The sequence below is a fragment of the Electrona antarctica genome (genome assembly GCF_951216825.1).
Source record: "Electrona antarctica genome assembly, chromosome: 20".
NCBI classification, from domain to species: domain Eukaryota; kingdom Metazoa; phylum Chordata; class Actinopteri; order Myctophiformes; family Myctophidae; genus Electrona; species Electrona antarctica.
In genome coordinates this window covers 32,250,207-32,273,608 of record NC_136801.1, presented here as the reverse complement: position 1 = coordinate 32,273,608, position 23,402 = coordinate 32,250,207, and the positions used below count along the sequence as shown (strand labels likewise).

Genomic DNA, 23,402 nt, shown 5'->3' with positions numbered 1-23,402 from the left:
CAACCATTGTGATATGGCATAAGTGTCGGATCGGGAAAAATCGGTATCGGTAGATTCTCAAAATCAAATCGGGTCGGGGGCAAAAACAACGTGATCGGGACATCCCTAATTACTACAGTACACATACAGTACAGTAGCAACATCTACAATGACAAAGATGCTTTCCTGGACTGAAACGTATACAACAATGCATAGGCTGTCCAGGTCTAAATGGGAAACATTACCCCATATATTTATTGAAACATTTATTGATAATATGGATGTCCAGATCATGTTTTTTTGCCCCCGATCCGATTGCGATCATTTTATTTTGAATATCTGCAGCCTATAACGATTTTCGATCACGGATCGGAAAACAACAACCCCTAATTGATAACACAACGTGTGCGTGTATACGTTCATTGATTGGTCGGATGTCCTATACCTGTCAACCCCAGCAGAGCGGTCAGGAGAACCTTCCCTCCCACCGTCGTCATGACGTCACCAAGCAGCTGCCGGCTTCTGGACGCCAACACCACCAGCGGACCAATCAGGTTGCACTTGGTGTCCTCCTCCTCCTCTGCCTCCGCCCCCCTCGCCAAGAACAGAGTCCTCCTCAAATATCACCTCGTCCTCTCTCCTCTCGTCCTCTCTCCTCTCCTCATCTCTCCCCTCCTCCTGTTCGGTCTTCTCCTCTCTCTTCTCCTCCACTCTGCTCTGCTCCTGGTCTCTCCTCTCCACCTCCTCCTGCTGGTAAAAGGCAGACAAAAATGACTATTTTAAAGATGGAGTGCTGTGATTGATCATCAGGTATTATTATTATATAAGGAGGAAGAATCTTTTCTAAAAAGTGTGCCAGTGTTTCTTAAAATGTCGTTATTATATGGACACGCCCACCAGTTCATTAGGTATAGTGTTTGTGCTGCCATTTGGGTGTATGGAACAAATAGATGTGAATTATTGTTTTGAGAATACTATGTCGTAAAGAAAAACCAATAAACATATGTTTTAAAAAAAAGTATGCCTGGTTTGCCTGGTGGGTGGCGATGGGTGGTGATCCACCTGAACTGAAGCCACAGCTGTGGTTGTACGATAAAGGGGAGGGGTTAGAGGAGGGGATGATATTGTGATGTCACTATAGCACTATGGTGCAACTCCGTGTGTGTGTGTGTGTGTGGGGGGGGGGGGGGGGGTGGTGGTGGAAGTTCGGAACGTACCCAGGGTGCCGGCCCGATTCCGGCGAGCCGGCCCGCGTCCAAAACGGTTGCTGTTTTCATGCTCAGACGCACCCAGCCAGCTACCCAGGCAGGCAGCCACCCACACACAAAGCTCCGTAAGGGAGTGGTTGCACCACTCAAAAACAACCATGGCCATACTGACGTTGTTTTCAGTGATGGCACTCAGCTGTGTTCATTGTCCATTCATTGTCCATTGCGCGCAGGACGGTGCAGACATGTCGGGGGCATGGAAAGTAGGGGGGGGCTAATATTTACTGTTCTGTGCCCATCGGTACGCAACTCGAACGGCGCTGAGTGGGCTCTGGTGGCCGTCGCAACGCTCGGCACGGCGACTCGCTCGGCTGGGCCTCACGTCATGGTCCGTCATGGTCACGGTCATGGTCACAAAAAGCAAGCGCTCCATAACGTGTCAGTAGTTTCACTTGCCGCGTTTCCTAGTATGTCTGGTTATCACATATTGGCTTCTGATCACGGACATATTCTTGATTATAGGCTGATAACATTGGAAGCCAAGCGGCCGCTTGGGTATGGGTCAGAAGTGGGAACTATTGTAATTGCCGCGTGTCTACAGTATGTGAACATGGAACAAATGTACCTGTATGGACGCGTGAGGACACGATCAGCTTTAGTTCAAAATCAGGCATTATATGCATTGAAATTACATTCTAAAAATCCATATTGTCTGTCGCTGTTCTCCCATATTGAATGAACCGCACTTAGCGCTAACAGCCGACTGAAACGCAGCCAGGGACTGGTTATTCTGGTAGTGATCGTACACGCACACATGCAAACGCACACACGCAAGCACACAGTCAGTCAGTCAGTCTGTCTGTCTATCTATCTATAACTTGTGCAAATTGGGTCCGGCAGTGCAGATCTCTAGTGAACCATAACATTAGACCAATGTATAATGTACCTCCATGCAGACCTCCTGTTTCCCTCAGGCTCTTTGTTAGTGTGTGTGTGTGTGTGTGTGTGTGTGTGTGTGTGTGTGTGTGGCGTGTGTGCGTGCGTGCGTGCGTGCGTGCGTGCGTGCGTGCGTGCGTGCGTGCGTGCGTGCGTGCGTGCGTTAAATGTCCCCTGCGTTAAACAGCGTTAACAATGACAGACAGTAATGCAGTTAGAGTTAAATGATAGCTTACTGAGTTACAGTGTAACAGACTACTAACTGCATTAGCACACAACATGAGACACCTTAATACACTTATAAGGACATCACTACGACATCACCACGACATCACAACGACCTGATGTCTGCAGACTAGAGGAGAGGAGAGGGGAAGAGATCAGAACTTCCAGTCAAGTACAGAATTAGCCCTTCGCCAAATCCTGCCCCTTAAATTAAAGAGATTGTCCAATGCCAATCCAAATAGTTTAGCAACTGTTGCTATGCAGGTCAAGCTTTCGCTACCTCATAGCTGTCAGTGCTATTTTGCATAGCTGTGTTGTTGAACAAGAAAGTTACACGACTGACCCACCCAGGTGATGGCAATAATACTAATGATCGTAGTCTTACCGTGCAACATGAAAACTCCTGTCGGGTTGGTCGTTAAATGTTGATTTCTCCCTCTGTCATTTCGTCGTATTTCTAGTTTATTCATGCAGATTTGTCCAGTGCATAGCATCTACTGCAGGCCTGGTTGACAAGATTTTGATGCTCTTGCTACTGAAATGATCCGATAATTTTATATGGAGAAATCCCGTCATTTAACATGCATCTCTATGGGGGAGAAGGACATCTTGTCCTGTCTCCTCGCTGCTAACGTACCTATTGGACAAGGACGGGTTGGGGAGGGACTTAGCGAAGGGCTAATTGACTTCAAAATACTCACCATTACATACAAATAACTTAACAACCAGGCCTCAACAACATGTCCCCCTCGCTCCCTCAGGTCAAGCAGTGCCAACCTCCTGAACCCCCACAGGTCCAAAAAGCGAACTTGGGGGGACATGGCTTTCGCAGTGGCCGCCCCCTCACTGTGGAACTCACACCCAGCTCACATCAGAGTTGCCCCCACCTTCGCCACATTCAAAAGCACACTCAAAACCCACCTTTTCAGACTTGCTTTCCCTACATACAGTAACAACCCCCCCCCCCCACACACACACACACACACACACTTTTTCTTTGCTTACCTTTCCCTTAGTTTCTAGTTTTTAACCTTTTTAAACTTTTTTACTTTACTAATACAATTGTTTTTATGGTATTCTTTTTGTCCTGTAAAGCGGCTTTGAGTACCTTGAAAAGCCATATATATCGTATGTATTATTATTATGAGAGGAGAGGAGAGGAGAGGAGAGGAGAGGAGAGGAGAGGAGAGGAGAGGAGATTTGTCAATTAAAGTGGTGTTCATTATGAATGGTACTGTCTGGACTAGAGAAGAGGTCTCCAATGTCACTGCATGCCTGTGTGCATGCATGTGTGTCTGCGTGCATGTGTGTCTGCAAGTGTGTCTGCGTGCGTGCGTGCTACCTGGGTGTTGTTTTGTGAGCGGAGACACAGTGTCCAGGTCACTAGGCTGACAGCCAATAGGATGACATCAGGAAGGAACACTCGAAAAACTGAGGCTGTGTCTGAAACACTGACGCACGCACACGCATACGCACACACACACACACGCGCACGCACACACACACACACACACACACACACACACACACACACACACACACACACACACACACACACACACACACACACACACACACACACACACACACACACATTTTTTATCATTTATTTCCACATAAGGGATACAATACAAGGAAACAAATATTTACAAGGTGCTGTACAAAAAGCAGATTCTGGACAAATACCCACACACACCCTTCAGGAGTAGCCTACAAGTAACAGCGTCTTCGTCATATTTGGCGGCTACCGATAGTAGAAGAGATTGCACTGAACTTTGCAAGCAGTTTAGTTTGTTAGTTTTTAGTTGTTGTTTTTTAGGCAAGCCCCTCCTATGCCCAGCTTTGAGGGTTTGTGTGAAACACCCCATAGCGATGATTTGATTGGCTGAGCAAAGTACATATTACCTTCATAACATCTGGTGTTGAGGGCTTTAACTTCTAGTGATTCTTACACAGGAATGTTTGCACATTCTCACAGACAGAATAGTTGATCTCATAACATAATCTAAACTTTAGATGTGTCCTTTGACTCCTTTGTTATGAGATCAACTATGATGCACGCACGCACGCACGCACACCCGCACGCACGCACGCACGCACGCACAGTCACACACACTGTTAGAGAGGATTTCATGTCACTAGATCGGCCACGTCGGTGAGCGACCTATTGGACTCCGCATTCAGACATAACCTTTTTTATTATTAATTATTTAAACTAATTGAAGATTTAAATGTGATATTTATAGCAAATATTTTTGCATTAAAAATTTACATGCATTGGTTTACTTGAATGAAACCTGACATTTTTGATAATCAGCAATGTACCTAGAAGTGGCTAAGTAATAGGGAGGAAAATATATATTTAGCCCATCGATGACTACAAGGACACCAAAAATACACTGCTTCATATAATATGAAGTTTGTTTGTTTTTCAAATTCATGGAATTGTTTTGATATATTTTTATATATGTCATTTGTATTTGTTTATTAAATTATTTTGGAAAAATAAAAGTTAAAGTTTAAAAAAAAATATAATTATAGGAAATAAAAAATACAATATTTACTCCAAAGCCAGCGTTTGGGAAACAGTGGGTTAGGAGATGGAAGAAGGAGTTTGCAATGGAAACACATTCAGACTGGCTAATGAAGTGAGAGGAAACAGACCTTCAGGCTGAGTGTCAGGCTAACTGGATCAGATTCATTAGTTAGAGTAATCTCTCAAGCCAGACCACTCCTCCACCATCCTCCCTGTGTCTCCATACAGGACACTATATAGAGACGCAAAATATTAGAGTGTCATTTGTGTTGTTGACCTATTTCTACCATATAGCACAACTTTTGTTCAACTTTGACTCCTCCGTCACACGGAACTAATGGTTTTGTGACCAGTATCACTACGCCAGCAGGAGCACAAAAAAAATAGTGCCATGTGACAGAGGGGTCAAAGTCACTTGGTGGTGATGTGGGGACGCCTCAAAATGTCCTGTGAGGACCCCCCTAGGTGTCCCGACCGACAGGTTGAGAAGCACTGCTGTAGGTGTATCCCTGAGGCCCGTGGGAAGTCGGTCCCAAGGTTCAAAGAGAAGTTCCAAAACTCACAGACTCATCTACAAGTTCCATCTGATGAAGCCTGCCTAGGGTTGCTATATGGTGATCACTTTCCCATATACAGTATGGGAGAACAGACTTCGACCTCACTGATTGGCCAAACTGCCCATGATGATTGTGCCGCTGTGCCCATATAGCTGGTCACATGCACAGTAGAAGTGTGTTTTGTTATATAAGGAGGTTAGAAAGAATCAAATTTGCTCTGCTGTAGAACTGCCTTGTGTTATAGAAAGAGACCAGATAGAATCCACTTTAATCCACAGTAGAACTGCATTGTGTTACAGAAGGAGACAGAAGGAATCCACTATAATCTACAGTAGAACTGCATTGTGTTACACAGAAGGAGACAGAAGGAATCCACTATAATCTACAGTAGAACTGCATTGTGTTACACAGAAGGAGACAGAAGGAATCCACTATAATCTACAGTAGAACTGCATTGTGTTACAGAAGGAGACAGAAGGAATCCACTATAATCTACAGTAGAACTGCATTGTGTTACACAGAAGGAGACAGAAGGAATCCACTATAATCTACAGTAGAACTGCATTGTGTTACAGAAGGAGACAGAAGGAATCCACTATAATCTACAGTAGAACTGCATTGTGTTACACAGAAGGAGACAGAAGGAATCCACTTTAATCCACAGTAGAACTGCATTGTGTTACAGAAGGAGACAGAAGGAATCCACTATAATCTACAGTAGAACTGCATTGTGTTACACAGAAGGAGACAGAAGGAATCCACTATAATCTACAGTAGAACTGCATTGTGTTACACAGAAGGAGACAGAAGGAATCCACTATAATCTACAGTAGAACTGCATTGTGTTACAGAAGGAGACACTATCCACAGTGCTGCTGGTGTGAGACATGTTTCAGTGGACCGTTCATTTGAAGGAAGAAGAGTTAGAAGACATTAGATACTGTGATCATATGGCTGTTGCAGTGGACATTCTGGACAACAAGCTGTACTCCTTTGGAGATGACCGGAGAAACAGATTACGTACACTCGATGTGTACGTCTTCAACACAGTGGCTTTACTCTGGAGGAAGTTGCCTCCACCTGGAAGAGGTCCCCTTGAGGTTCCCTCCTGGCGCCAGGGCCACACAGCTGTGCTGGTAGGAGATATCGCCTACATCTGGGGAGGGTGCAACTATAACTATGGAGAGTCCTGCAACGTGCTTTATGCATTTGATGTCAACGCCCACAAATGGTTAACACCCAGGGTTTCTGGGACTGTTCCGGGGGAGAGGGTCAGCCACTCAGCCTGTGTCTTGGGTAAGGTCATGTTTATCCATGGAGGATGGAACCAGACTGGATGCACTAATGACATCCACAAGTTGGACACCACCACAATGTTCTGGTGTTTAATTAGCACCGGAGGCATTGCACCACCTGCTACAACAGGCCACCATGCCATCATCATCGGGACAAAGATGTTTGTATTTGGAGGCCAAGGGGAGGACAACTGGGACCAGTGGGATGTTTACAACGACATCAGAGTGTTTGACACAGAGACCAATGGATGGATGAACACATCTTCTACACAGTCTTTTCCAAAAGTACCCAGTTCTAATACAGCCTTTACCTACAATGGAGAGGTGTATATATTTGCTGCTGATAACTCTAACTCATTCTTAAATGATTTGTGGAAATGTAATCCAGAGACATACTCCTGGAAGAAGGTTAAGCCCAAGGGAAAACGCCCCTCTCGGATGTTATTCATGCGCTGTTGCATGATGGGAGATCGTATCATCCTCTTTGGAGGAGAAGATAACGATGAACTGATTGTTTTAGACTTGAGTCCTAGTCTGAAGACGTTTTCCAAGCTAGCAGTTATTCAGTACGGTCTGGATCAGTCTGAACTCACACATGACATCAGGTGGGAAATGGCAGCCATGACCACCAAGAGCAAACGAGAACATGGACAGCAGACCTAAAAAAACACTAAGGGACTGGTTATTATTTGTCAGATGTTGGTATGGTGCAAAATGGAAAGGGGGCTCATATATTCTCTTGAACGACGGGGGGGGGGGGGCATGCTTTTTTTATTTGGGCTTTAATTTGTTGACTTTTGTAATTTAAGAATGTTTATAGATTGTATTTGTTTTTGAGGTGCGCTAGCCTCTCCTATGAACAGCTATAGTGTGGATTCTGTCTGAACACAACCATTAAATTCCATTGAAAATGGAATTTATGGAATTTATAACAATAACAGTGCCATACAAATGCAAACTGTACTTAACTGTAAATATGCAAATTGAAAGCATGCCATGCAGTGCGTTGGATTGTTATCTGTGCATAGTGTCGACGCAATTCCACAACCGGTGTGCTAGAGGAAGGCAAATGGATAAATAACACACTCCTTCTCAACTTACTTCTTCTCAATTAGTTTGGCCTTGGACGTGAATACACGTCCTTTATATCAAAACCGCGGGGTATATAATCACTATTGTCAGCAACAGAATGTGGATGGGGTGTTGTCCATTGGGGTTTTTATTTTTTGACTGCTAGTTGTGTTTTGTTTTTTGTTTGTTTTTCTTGTCTCTTTCTTTTGTGTAAGTCATGTGTATTTTGTATGCTTTATTGTAAAATCAATAAAAAACTTTGATGACAAAAAAAAAAGAAAGAAAAAAAACGCGGGGTGCCGGTGTGTATAAGCGTCTTTAGGCCTTTTTTGTTGATATATATAAAAAATATATATATATTCTTTTTTGGCGGGGGTTGGCCTCTACTTCTGCAATGTACTCCATGCTGATTGGCGCATGCGCACTGCCGTTCACTTCCTTGTTTACGGCTCAGAAAGAATGTCTCGTATCTCCTAATATATGGAACTCTCCATGGTTTTGACCAGATGGGCAATACAGCACCGAAGTCTGACGTCACTTTCAGTAGAGGGCGCCAATACACAGGTTCATGTATTTTTTTATTTGCAGTGAAATATCCATAGGGCGATTTTAGGTCGCTTCATATAAGAACTGTGTTTGAAAAATAAACCGACCACCCCGGCCTTTCTGTCAGGGGAGTGGCTGTGTGTCGTTAATGATGTCCATTCATATTTGATACAGCCAGTTTCTGGAGAAAATGGAATTAATGTGGCCGCAAAAGCCTTGAAACTACATATGAAGGCAATGTCGCTGCTAATATACGTCACGCCCAGCTGTCAAAACATTGCGTTCCTGAGATTCCTCGTTGACGTAAGCTCAGCTGGTGGTGACTCGACTCATACTAACCACGAAACATTAAATATCAATAAAATAAAAATAAAAACAAACAAACATTCAGTTTCTGGGGCAGATGCAGCCACCCGCCTACACGGAAATGTAGTCTCTGGGTTGTTTGACTCGTTTCTAACGCTTATTTTGTTACTCTTTGGGTATATTTGTACATTTCCACCTTCAGTCGATGCTTCATATCCATATGAGTGAAAAGGCCGGGGTGATCGGTTTATTTTTCAAACACAGTTCTTATATGAGGCGATCTAAAATCCCCCTATGGAGATTACAATTCAAATAAAAAGTACACAAACCTGTGGACTGACGCCCTCTACTGACAGTGACGTCAGGACTTCGGTGCTCTATAATCTGTCTTCATTTCTGATTTAAGGATGCCTCTCGTTTGGAAACGCTTCTAGAGAGACTTTAGCGTGACCAGCGCGAGGTAAGAATGGAAGATTATGTCTCCCGGTTTGGTGGGGAACATAAGGCAGGGCTTTTCAGAGTAAAATCTCCCATATCTGCTGGCATTCGCTGGCATTCGCTGGCAGCATCCGATGTGTTAACCCATTTTGGGTTAACACATTGCACCCCTTTTGGTGGTATGTTACACTTTAGCTATTGAAAAATAGCAGATCTACAAGCTCATAGTGTGGCACCTACGAGCTTGTAGGTCTGCTATTTTTGAAAAATCATGAAAATGTAGTGCAAAGCTTTGAATATATATTCTTTCAGAGCCAACGTTTTTAACTCAAATCTTTGCTTCTGAGGGGTTCCTGGAACAACATATTTTCAGATGGGGGTCGGAGGGCAATTTCATATAATCTTGGGGGTCCTTGACATGAAATGTCAAAACAACATACTGGTAAAAATGATATGAGGAAAGAAGACTAGGTGCGAACCCTGCACCCTAGTTTCATTGAATGTGGAGCAACCAATTATAAAATGAGTTATTTAAATCGTTCTTTTTTTATTTGTTTATTTCAAACTATTTAATAATGTCAATAAAATATGTCATAACAAATACTGCCATAATATGTCAGGATCACATTACATGATTACGTAAACACAACGTGCGTGCGTGCGTGTGTTTTTGTAGGCGTATAAAAGAGCCAAGCAGACTAGACAGAGAGACTAGTGTCTGAAACTCCTACTGGTGACACACAAACACGCACACGCGCACACGCACACGCACACACACACACACACACGCGCACACACACACACACACACACACACACACACACAGAAGAGAGAGCTACTTGAAGTTGTTAAGGCTAGTCTGTTTATAATCACTTCCTCTCACGTGCGTGCGTGCGTTATGTTTATCGCTGTCAGACAGATGCTAGCATTTGTATCTTTTTTTATAGTCATACAGTACACTTGGTCTGACAGGATAACTCAAGAAAGGTCCGGTGAAGGTCCAGAAATGTTTACAGTATCAGTGGTTCCCAAACCTTTTAGCCCATGACCCAGCTATTTTCATTACTACTTAAATATTTGTTTTCTAATTAATGGAATTTCTTAGATTTTTTTTCTTTTATTTCTTCGACATTACTGGAAAAACAGTAAAAAAAACAATCATGAAAATGGGAATGTTTTTTTTGTTTGATTTAGATAATATATTATTTAGTGAGATTGACTTCAGACAGATTCTAGGTTTGATGTTTACCTGATGCTAGGTTTGATGTTTACCTGATGCTAGGTTTGATGTTTACCTGATGCTAGGTTTGATGTTTACCTGATGCTATGTTTGACGTTTGCCTGGCATCCTACTTTCTTTGTATTGTACGTGTCAGACCATTTAGCCTGTTACTGCTAATGACAGAGTTGACATGTTATGTATATATCATGCTCTGTAGCCTCTAGCAATAAACACACATGCACGCACGCATGCACGCACACGCGCACGCACACACAAATTGCAGGTGTGTCAGGCAGGCGACAGACTAACAAGATGCAGATGTTGAAAGCTTAAGTAACACACGCACGCGCGCTCGCGCGCACACACACACACACACACACACACACCCACACACACACACACACACACACACACACACACACACACACACACACACACACACACACACACACACACACACACAGTGTGTCTTGACTTGTCAGAGCAGAAAAATGTGCGAGAGCAGAGACACAGACAGACAAACGGATAGATGGAAGACAAACAGATAAGACAAACAAAACAGACAGACAGACAGACAGACAGACAGACAGACAGACAGACAGACAGACAGACAGACAGACAGACAGACAGACAGACAGACAGCGATGACGTCACTTCCTGCGTGACTGTTAGCATTCCTTGAGGGAACAGCTGTTCTTGGGTTGTAACAATACTTCCATTGTTTAAAATTAAAAAAGAAAAAAAGATAAACACAAGTCAGCGGTTACCACGGGAACAGTCAGGGGGTGGTTCACAAAGTGAGGGTCCGGGCAGGGGACCCTTGAGGGGGTTGTATTATAGTAACCAAATGGACCCTTACACGATGGGTAACTCCGAGGGTGTACTGTACACTCTCTCTGCGTTATTATGGTGGTCCGGAGGTTTGGAAATAATTTCAATGCAATCATTTAAATGCAGATCTACAAGCTCACAAACAATGCATGCATTGTGAGCTTGTAGATCTGCTATTTTCAGATGGCCGAAATGTACAGTATATAGGGCTGAAGTGGTTACTGTATATGTTTTTGTAATAATAATCAAAATCTACAAAGTAAGTTATTACGGGGGTTCTGGAGTTTTGACAACCACAGGGTAAAGGCTGGTTCATACTGGTGGGAGTGGTGGGGGTGTGGGGGTTCATACTGGTGGTGCGTGTAGGAGTGGTGGGGGTGTGGGGGTTCACAGGAGCATAATGTAGGAGTGGTGGGGGTGTGGGGGTTCACAGGAGCATAATGTAGGAGTGGTGGGGGTGTGGGGGTTCACAGGAGCATAATGTAGGAGTGGTGGGGGTGTGGGGGTTCATAGGAGTATAATGTAGGAGTGGTGGGGGTGTGGGGGTTCATAGGAGTATAATGTAGGAGTGGTGGGGGTGTGGGGGTTCATAGGAGTATAATGTAGGAGTGGTGGGGGTGTGGGGGTTCATAGGAGTATAATGTAGGAGTGGTGGGGGTGTGGGGGTTCATAGGAGTATAATGTAGGAGTGGTGGGGGTGTGGGGGTTCATACAGGAGCATATGTAGGAGTGGTGGGGGTGTGGGGGTTCATAGGAGTATAATGTAGGAGTGGTGGGGGTGTGGGGGTTCATAGGAGTATAATGTAGGAGTGGTGGGGGTGTGGGGGTTCATAGGAGTATAATGTAGGAGTGGTGGGGGTGTGGGGGTTCATAGGAGTATAATGTAGGAGTGGTGGGGGTGTGGGGGTTCATAGGAGTATAATGTAGGAGTGGTGGGGGTGTGGGGGTTCATAGGAGTATAATGTAGGAGTGGTGGGGGTGTGGGGGTTCATAGGAGTATAATGTAGGAGTGGTGGGGGTGTGGGGGTTCATACAGGAGCATATGTAGGAGTGGTGGGGGTGTGGGGGTTCATAGGAGTATAATGTAGGAGTGGTGGGGGTGTGGGGGTTCATACAGGAGCATATGTAGGAGTGGTGGGGGTGTGGGGGTTCATAGGAGTATAATGTAGGAGTGGTGGGGGTGTGGGGGTTCATACAGGAGCATATGTAGGAGTGGTGGGGGTGTGGGGGTTCATACTGGTGGTGCGTGTAGGAGTGGTGGGGGTGTGGGGGGGTTCACAGGAGCATATATGCATACAGTATACACAGGTCTTACCTCTCTAAGCCCAGATGACGGAGAGTCTTCTCCCAGGTGGAGCCTGAACACACGCACACACGCACGCACGCACACACACACACACACACACGCACGCACGCACGCACGCACGCACGCACGCACGCACGCACGCACGCACGCACGCACGCACGCACGCACGCACGCACGCACGCACGCACGCACGCACACACACACACACACACACACACACACACACACACACACACACACACACACACACACACACACACACACACACACACACACACACACACACACACACACACAGTGTGCAGGAGTTTGGTATGTGAGAAATTCACTGGTTCATGAGAGGACAAAAGTCTCTCACACACGCACGCACGCACGCACGCACGCACGCACGCACACACGGGCGCGTGCGCACAGGCTGGAGTGTGAATAAAACATTCTTTCATGATTATGAATGTGTTTCTTCATTGGCCGGAGTCTCCGACTAAACACGTGACTTTATGTTGTTTGTATCGCTGCGTTAGTGACCCCTACAGGCTGTTCAGTGTAGGTTGCATTAGGGCTGTAACTAGAGATTATTTTCTTAGCGATTATGCTGATTAGACTTTTTCAATTAGTTTAATAATCAAGAAGCATGTTTTTTTGTTTTTTAATGATATATTAACGAATCGATTAGCCTTAAGCCTTTTTTTGAGGGGCAATTAAGAGCACTTAAAGTTATGACGTAAATCATGTGTTTGATTTTCTAATCAAAACATTGTAGTTGGGTAAAGGCACTTTGAATGAGGGAAAGGTTTACTGAAGCCAAATGTATCGGTAGTGTTCTACAACAGTGGTTCCCAAACTTTTTCATGTCAAGGACCCCAAAAATGACACTCATTAGCCCGCAGACCCCCATTACAAAATATATGCCAGGGACCCCCATAAGAGAAGATTTGTACAGCTCTAGCAGTGATTTTCAACTATTTTCATTTCAAGACCCCCCAGTTTGATATGCAACAGGCTACAGACTCCCATTTAATGGCATTTCTATCTCTGAGTGAGACCCCAATTTATATTGTAAAATCAATGTCAATTTAACTCTGAGAGTGTACAAATCAAACCATTTGTACACTCTCAGAGTTACAGACTCATAAGGGACCATTTTGTCATTTGCTTCCAAACTATCATTCAGCTGGGGACCCCCTGGAACTCCCTCAAGGACCCCTAGGGGTCCCCGAACCCCACTTTGGGAACCAATGCTCTACAAGGCCTCAAGTACTGGATTATCAGGATTCTTAACCCATTCTGGGCGGGAACCCCTTTTGGTGTTAGCATTATGTTATGGTTTAGCTATTGAAAAATAGCAGATCTACAAGCTCATAGCGCGCCACCGAGTGGCGCGCTACGAGCTTGTAGGTCTGCTATTTTTTGAAAAATCGAAGAACGACTGACATAGAAACATAGCTTTTTCAGAAAACCGTCATATAAGGTCCCACCAGCACTGTCCAACGAGGGACATCAATACCGCCGCAGTCTGGCGGAGAGTTCAAAACCGTTACAATTCACCAAATGTAAAAAATACACTTTGTTTCAGTTGATCCCATGGAGTTATTTATAAAAATCCACAACCCCTTTAACCACTTTCAAACCGCGCTGTCCCTATTTTAGGGTACGTAATTATAGACGCTTCCTTTTCTTCCCCTCAAGAATAATTGTACATTGCATTGTGAGCTTATAGATTTAACAGTGACGACATCGAATTAAATCAAATCCAATCCTGTGAATCTAATGATGAAAATAGACGATCTAAGTTCACAACCAGCTCAGTGGCCTTGTGGTTTACAGTGTGACATTGGAAGGTTGCTTGGGTTTCAATCTCCGAGCTGGCTCATACCAAAGACTATAAAAATGTTGCACAAAGCCTCCTGGCTTGGCACTCGGCAGCACCATGGGATGGATTGCCGGTAAAGTCCCTGTGACATAGTAGTTACTAGTGTCATGGGGTCATGGGTGGGCGTTGTACTTGTACATCAAGCCGGCTCGCACTACAGGCTTACTTATGAGTAGCCATTAAACCATTTTGACCTGAGATCAGATTCTAAAAATGTCATCTACATCCTGACAGTTTTCTGAAAAAGCTATGTTTCTATGTCAGTGGTTCTTCGATTTTTCAAAAATAGCAGACCTACAAGCTCGTAGCGCGCCACTCGGTGAGCTATGAGCTTGTAGATCTGCTATTTTTTAATAGCTAAAGCATAACATAATGCTAACACCAAAAGGGATTCCCGCCAAAAATGGGAAGGGAAATTGCTCAATGATTTAAATGAGTTTGTTTTGTTTGCACACAATACACTATTGTTTTAGGTAGAGCCAGTTTTTCATTAGGTTTAGGGTTCTACTGTATCTAACCATGCAGGACAGGACTGTTCGTTCTCTCTGCTAGTGCCTGGAAACGCTACGCTTCATTGATGTACTTGAGTGATGTGACTCAATGTGCTTTCATAAAACATTAGTTAACATTTCATAAGAGAAGTAAAAAATAAAACAGAAACATTACAGTGCAGAAGAGTGATTTAAATGAAAGGCAGCGACAAACCGAAAGGTTTCTAGCTGTGATTTCAAAGAACTTAGCAGACCTGCAGTTTTCGGGGGAATTTGTTCCAGATATATAAAAACTGAATGCTGCTTCTCCGCGTTTAGTTTAGATTTTAGGGAGAGAAAGCAGACCTTTGCCAGTTTACCTGAGCGATCTGGATATCGCGCAATATCACAAATGTATTTTGGGCCACACAATTAACCATTCAATGCTTTATAGACCAACAACAGTATATTCTTTGACATACAGGGAGCCAGTATAAGGATTTAACCCATTCTGGGCGGGAACCCCTTTTGGTGTTTTAAAGCATTATGTTATACTGACCGATTTCAAGCTGGGCAATGACTTTGGGGACCCCCCTGGGGGGAACCACTTGTCCACATACAGTAAATATACAGTATGGCAGCATATTGTGTCGTGGTACTTACAGTTATATTCAGGTTCCAGGGTCCCTGTGGCCAGCAGAGAGCTCACACACACCTGGAACACCAGCTGTAACGACAGGAACACGACGCTGCTCGCACACACACACTTCACCAAGCTGCCTGGGACACCTACACACACGCACGCGCACGCGCGCGCACGCACACACGCACACACGCACACACACACACACACACACACACACACACACACACACACACACACACACACACACACATTTAAACAATACATTCATGTCCACCCAAAGGAGATTATAAATATACTGTACAGTGCAGTGTGTCAAACAGGAAATCGTTGCTGTAAATCTGTACGTCGGGCAGAAACCTTGCATCTCCAAATTGAAACGTTGAGACAGACAGTTGAGACAGTGGCCTTGTGGTTAGAGTGTCCGCCCTGAAACTGGGAGGTCGGGGGTTCAATCCCCGTCCCAGGTCATACCAAAGACTCTGAAAAAATGTGACCCAATGCCTCCCTGCTTGGCACATCAAAGGGTTGGATTGGGGGGGGTTCAAATCAACTAATGAAATGATTCCCGAGCGCAGCACGGCTGCAGCTCACCGCTCCTTGGCAGCGGCTCGTCGCTCCAAGAGATGGGTCAAATGCGGAGAACAAATTTCATCGCGGTGACACACAACGTGTGTACAACTTTGAATGTTTTGTTTTTTTCCGTAATTTAACGCCCCCGACTTCATCATACAAGAGAGTGTCGAGCAAAAGTTACCAAAGAATCACACCCGTGTGAAGTGAGGTGAAGTCTAACTCATGTTGATTAGGTGATGTAATGTTGATGTAAAACAAACGGCGCCAACACAAACATTAAATTATCTTTATTGTTAAATGGCATTTAATGTTTGTGTTAGGGACAAGATGACGTACATTTTCCCTTCATTGTCAATGGCGTTTTTAAAACAAACATTGAACTAAAAACAAACATTAAACCTGTATATTATAGAGAAATAGACAATCACACACAAGTCACACTGGACATACAAGGTTTCTATTCCACCCGCATCGACTCGTTTCCAGTTCAAACCTGCAGCTGAGCCAATCACATGACGCTGCGAGAAACAAACTGACCCGGAAAAGGAAAAAAGCGGGAATTCCTTGTGGAAAAAGGCATCTGCACAGAGCCTTATATGTGAAGCACTTAAGATCGGGAACGCATCTGTGTCACCTTATAGCTTTTAACCACTTTAACCATTATTTTAAACTTTAGCTGTTGAAAAAAATAGCAGCTTGTAGATCTGCTATTTTTCAATAATCGTGAAAATGTGGTGCAAATCTTTGAATATATATATATATATTCTTTCATAGCGAGCGTTTTAATTTAATTTTTTTAAGATTTGGCTTTTGGCTTTTTTGCCTTTATTGGTAGTTATTAGTGAAGACAGACAGGAAAGACGGAGGGAGAGAAGGGGAGAGACATGCAGCAAAGGTCGTCATGAACGGGACTCGAACACGCGACACGCTGTCAGGCTAGAGCCTATATATGTATATATCTGGCCAAGTTTGACCACTTGGCCAGCGGGTGCCCGTAGCGAGCGTTTTTTACTCAAATTCGCTTCTGGGGGGTCCCTGAAACAACATATTTTCAGATGGGTGTCGGCCTCCGAAACACAGATCATGTTTGGGGGTTCTTGACATGAAATAGTTTGAGAACCACTGATGTAGAAACACAGGTTTTTCAGAAAGCTGTCATGATTTAGATGACGTTCTGTAGAATCTGGTCTCAGGTCTTACTACTAGGTTAAGGGGGTGGAATTCCCCCCATTTTGAATACATAAAGTACATGCCCCGTGGTAGGAGTGTAGGCAACATGTCTGATTACTGTGTCTTGTTCCCCAAGGAACCTCGAGTTAGACCTCAGAGGAAGGAAGACTGGACAGACAATTGGACTGAGGGACCGGCTGTTCGAGAGACTGATTTGATTGTTTTAACATTTTATTATGCTGTTATGTACCGTGTTATTCCTTACCACTGACCCCTTTTTAATTTTTTTAAGAACCACTGGTACAGTTTAATTAAAAAAATAAATATTGTCTCTCAATGACGGAGCCTTGAATGCATGGATTTTATTTACATTCATTTTTGTCAAATAAAATTATATATTTGCTGACACTACAACTATATAAAATAATAATATAAACAACTTGCCTACTGGTGATCCAGGTTCAAAGAGAATGTTTTAAAATACACTATTGCTCTTGTTAAGATTTGTCTCCTATTAACTTCAATTGGATTATTGGCCCAGGAATGTGACAAAAAAAGAAACCTCCATGAGTTCAATGCTGCAAATGTTGGGGTTCCTTTAACACGTTAGAGTTACTACAGGGTGGTCGCCAAATCTTTGTGTGATAGGAAGTTATTTTTTAAATTAAATATCTCAAATACACATGTGCAACAGGCCTGGAATTTTGTCATTTTAGGGGCAAGGACAATTGGCCTTTTTGGCGTTAATTGTTTGAGGGCACAAAGGCCAAATGGCAGAGCAGGAAGGCCACCCTTAACCGGGGGATTTCATTTTAATATAATTTTGTACAAGAACAGCATCAGTTTTGGCAAATTTGGCAAATTACCAATATTGTGCAAAGACACTGAAGTAAGGGTCACATGAATCACATGAGCATTCACAGATTAGAGATTGTATTGTATTTCCCTACAACGGTTATTTTCATTCAAATGAAATGTGATTGGACTAATAATGACTTTAGTTGATTTTTCACTCTTTAAAATATAGTATTTCTTAATTAGTAATAATATCAGATTAATATTAATACTTTATTGAGCAATAATTTGGTTAGCCTAATAATATTACGGTAGGCAGGTTTTTATACATTTTTCGTAAATTTCTCTCTCTCCCTCTTGCACGCACGCACGCACGCACGCACGCACGCACACTTTTTTGCAGCCACATGATTATCATGAATAAGTTGGGACCCGTGGAGTCTGGACCCGTTAGCTGCAGTTTTTTTGTTTTTTTCCTCACATGCCAGACCCCCTGTAACGTTTTTGGTGGATACACATTCCTTAACTACGCCGGTATAAGTTCTAACATCAAACAGCAGCTCAGTCAAATCCAACCTACCACACATGCGCAGCGTTTCACTCGATGTTGTCCAATAAAAATGTAACTAGAAAAAGTGCCCTTCTGGGCACAGGTCTCCACCAGGAGGATAGGACTGTGTGTGATGTTTGGCAAAATGTTTAGGAGTAATATAAACATGTTTTTTTGTTTTTTGCAACAATTTTCTTAATTTTGTTGAGGAAATGCAGAGCCAGATCACTCATAGCATCTCTGAGGATAGAATTCTGGATGAGCAGGACATGTGCAGCATTTTGAACGAAACAGGCCACTCCTGAAAACTTTGGAAGGCAATGTTAGCCAATCAGTGTAGAATCTGAGAAATCCAACAGACTCGTCTTGATCACATGACTACAGAGATCGTGTGTACCGATTTGCGTGAGATTTGGATGAAATCTGTGCAACTAACATAAGCAATGTGTTTAGCAGAAATCGGCCTCATGGTGGCGCTATAACCGGCAGATGTGGAGGGATGAAGGGAAAATGTTTTTCCATGGCCTCTAGGGAGTGCGCATACATAAGTTGTATACAGATTGATGCAGTTATAGCAAAAAACAGGAATTGGCCTGTTATAGCGCCACCATGAGGCTGATTTGGAAAATAATGAGTGGCATGTCGTCGTCGCCCTAGTGGAAATGTGCGTGTATAATTTCACGGAAATTGCACACTGTTTTTGTGATTTGTGGCATTTTGTTCGAAACGGACCATTCATGTGAGCTTTGGAAGCCAATATTAGCCAATCAGGATGGAAGATGGGAAATGGTGCAAATCCGTGTTGATCACATGACTATGTAGATAGTGTATACCGAATTGTGTGATGTATGGATAAAATGTGTACGGGTAATCTACAGAAATGTGTTTTGCCTAAATCGGCCTCATGGTGGCGCTATAACAGGCCGTTGAGGAATATTTGGGGCAGAGGTTCATCGTTGGCATCCATGGAGTGTGTGTGCACAGTTTGGCATGGATCGGGCCAACGGTACCGGAGATTAGCTGATAACGGACGGACGGAAGGACAGACGGACGGAAGGAAGGAAGGACACACACACACACACACGGACGGAGTGCAAAACATACTCTCTCCCCATGCCTTCGGCCTGGTGGAGACAATAAGAATCTCAAATGCTGCGTTCTCACTGTCTGGCAGATGCAAAAGATGCAAAGCTAGTAAGCTACACAGCGTATTTGTAGCTTTGTATCGTTGTAGCTTAAGCTGAAACCAGCTCAACTTATTTGTAGCTTTGTAGCTGTTGTAAAACTTCAAATGTATCTTTGTATTGTCATATCGCTGGCTTCCATTGAAAAGGAATGGTAGACTGTATCTTTGCCTCTGCCTGCGTGAACGCAGCAAAATAGACAGCTTGTGTGTGTAGCGCATTGAGGAGAAAGGTGAAATAAACTGGGGCCGTGCAGGCGCCAGCGGGGGGGCATCAAGGCCGCTGCGGCCGTAGGGCATGTAATTTTGGCACGCGGCCAGAGAGAGGCGCAACGAGGCCCACGGCCGACGTCAAATTCCTGCCCTGGTGTGCAAACAAAGAGGTCTATGAAGCCATCTATGACATCTACAGTATGAAGAAGTTTAATCTCACAATTTCATAAAATAAGTGGTGGGTCCCTGCTTCATCTCTCTCTCTCTCTCTCTCTCTCTCTCTCTCTCTCTCTCTCTTTCTCTCTCTCTCTGCTAAGCGGTTCATGGACTGAAAAATGCTGATTATCCCTGCTTTTGATTTAAATTTAAATTTGATTTAATTTAGCAAACACACGCACGCACGTCACACACACACACACACACACACACACACACACACACACACACACACGTCACACACACACACACACACACACACACACACACACACACACACACACACACACACACACACACACACACACACACACACACACACACACACACACACACACACACACACACACACACACACACACACACACACACACAGATCCCCCCCCCGAGGATGTCTTCCTGAGGAAATCCAACATAATGCACAAGGTTGTCCCTGAGGTCACATGAGTCGTTGCCAAGAACCTGGGTCTATTTTAACAGGAAGTGGATGACTCACTTTACGGCATCACATCCTGTCTTCGTTAGTCTGTGTGTGTGTGTGTGTGTGTGTGTGTGTGTGTGTGTGCGTGCGTGCATGGCCTCTGGGATTTGTCAAATTTCATGTCACAGTGAATAGTATACAGTCACACAAACCTACACTACATGCACACACGCAGTGCACACACACACACACACACACACACACACACACACACACACACACACACACACACACACACACACACACACACACACACACACACACACACACACACACACACACACACACACACACACACACAAACACAAACACCATGATATGTGTTTGTGTCTGACATCAATGTCCATTAATAATGCTATTAATATTTCAGGGGTTTTCATGATTCAGAATCAGAACAAACAACACCGTTCAAGCCCTCAAAGAGCCACTAAGCTACTTCCTGTTACCACAGGACAGACTTCCTGGGTTTACCCAGAGCCATCTAATAGAAGAGCTGTTGCAATATTGAGGGGGCAGAAAACAGCCCGGTCACATGGTTCATGTACTCGCGCGAGCCCATAGACTCCAATGCATTCCGTAAACTTCCGGTTGTCCCTAATTGAAGCCTTCAAATAGGGACAAAACAATAGAAGTCTATGTAGAAGAGCCGCCATTGGACTGGTCCCATGAAGTGAACGGAGTTTGCGTAACTCTGTCTATACTCTATGGCTCTGGGTTTACCATACTAAGACAACTTAAATGTATAGCTGGACGATATAGCTTCAAAGTTAGCAATAGAAGCTATTGTTCTGGCATTATTAGAAAGAAACAAGAAAATGACTCTCAGGTGCAACAAGCTCTTGTAGAGCCCGTTTTCGTTCGTTTCCGACGTTCTTTTGTTGGGTCACTCACTGTGTTTTGTTATGGCTTTCCTGTAGCTCCAGTTAGCTCATAGCATTTAGCTGCTGTTGCCACTCGCTCCGCGCTGCGGCGTTCAGAGTATGGGCATTGGTCATTCATGACTAAGTCGTGTTTAGCGTCGTCTTTACGATCGTCAGTAGTGGTGCGTGCAAATGTAGGCCAGGCTGCTTCGCACCTGGCAAAAAAACACCTGAAATCTTGTTTGAAATGACCAAACCTGCCTATAGCGATTTTGTTTCTGAACTGTCCACAAGCCCTCTTCTGAGACACAGAGGTCACCTTTTCGACCAAAAATAACTTTGGTTCTAGAACTGATTCCGTTGTAAATTATTGTAACCTTGGTGCTTCTGTTTCCACCAGTTTTAAGCACCAGTTATACAGTAGGCGCCTGCCTGTGGAGTAGGCCCAGTTTACCCATTGTTCCCCAGTTTTCCAGATACAGTTTGCCATTTTTTTTCCTTAAAAAAAATGATGATTATTATTTTTCTTTTTTGCTTGCTTTAGCCATTGTTTATAATCACATGATCTGCATCTTCCAACCTGAAGAATAGTGACACGCCCACTTTGGTTCCCAGTTCAGGGCAAGAAAAAAAACTTTTTGAGGGGTTCCAGTTTCGAACCAACAGGCAAACAACGTTGATCAAAATAACAATTATTCTCTAATTGTTTAAACTTCTTGTAAATTAAGCAATGCAGATGTTTAACAATAATGTCACTCTTGAGAGCGTAAAATTAAACCAAATGGACACACGCTCTCAAGAGTTAAAGTCCATTTTAAACTCTCCATCATTTAGCTGGGGACCACCTGGAACCCCCCCTCAAGGACCACTGGTTGAAAACCACTGACTTAACATGATGTTAGGCTACGGTTTAAGTAAGTGAAGTGTTTACCTCTGGGTTCAGCAGCCAATGGGAGCAGCAGTAGAACGACCAGGTAGACCAATGAGAATCCATTAAACCTGAATGCACATGCTGAGCACGCACGCACGCACGCACACACGCACACACACACGCACACACACACAAACACACACACACATCAATGCATTAATAAATCAGGCAAAGAAAGTATAGAGAGAGGAGAGAGAGAGAGATAGAGAGAACTAGTCTGCCAGGGGCAACCGCGTGCCCTGGATGGAAGCCGGCTTGACTGTGTCTTTGTACTTAATAATCAGTCTATATAACATATTGATTCCCCATCGAATCTCCCAGTTTAATATACCAACATTTGTTCCTGTGAAGCAGTTGGTTTAAGCTTACTTATTGAGATCATAAACATTTCTCCCTGTCTGCCTGCCTGCCTCCCTGTCTGTCTGTCAGTCAGACAGACAGACAGACAGGCAGTCTGCCTGTGAGCAGCGGTGGTCTGGAACGTGATTCCAGTCTCTTGTAGCAGTGCACTGGGAGTGGGTGGAGTAGTACAGACCTTGCCTTAAGGTTTATTCGGAGAATGAATAGTGTCATTTTGAGTCATAGATCAACATCTATTGCGATCGGTACAATGACGTTTCCAGCCATGGTGAGACTGAAGTCGGTTATCAGGATCTGTTCGACAACTTCGACAGATTCGAGAGAACAGTTGTATGAGAGTAGTGCTATCATCAGAAAGGTCAATGCCGGTTCAGGTCATTTGACAGCTCCTTTTATGAACGTTGCATTCATTCATGGACAAATGCTGTTTTACATTTTTTATTTCAAAATGCGCTCCTGTTCAAAGTACCTGTTTTTTTTTATTTCACTGCCCAAACGGCCACACAGGGTGACATGTGATCTGACAGCTGTCGCTCATAACCTCAGACACACCCAATTATTGGTTTTGGTGTCGTGCAGGCCGGGTTTTTTTGCGGCACGAAGCTGTAATGTGAACGGGGCGTGAGGC

At 43.9% G+C, this 23,402-nt stretch overlaps 1 protein-coding gene across 1 annotated transcript in view; it reads right to left on the bottom strand.

Annotated features, from left to right (window-relative positions):
• LOC306913250 (piezo-type mechanosensitive ion channel component 2-like) overlaps positions 1 to 23,402 on the bottom strand; it is a gene marked incomplete at its 3' end in the record, with an annotated part of 30,930 nt that overhangs the window by 5,036 nt on the left and 2,492 nt on the right. Inside the window, exons 2-6 of the mRNA XM_079489840.1 lie at positions 22,415 to 22,495; positions 15,460 to 15,585; positions 12,466 to 12,508; positions 3,691 to 3,799; positions 607 to 729 (exon numbers count right to left, since the gene is read on the bottom strand). Coding sequence (XP_079345966.1) covers positions 607 to 729; positions 3,691 to 3,799; positions 12,466 to 12,508; positions 15,460 to 15,585; positions 22,415 to 22,495 — 482 coding nt within the window. The remainder of the gene's footprint in view (positions 1 to 606; positions 730 to 3,690; positions 3,800 to 12,465; positions 12,509 to 15,459; positions 15,586 to 22,414; positions 22,496 to 23,402) is intronic.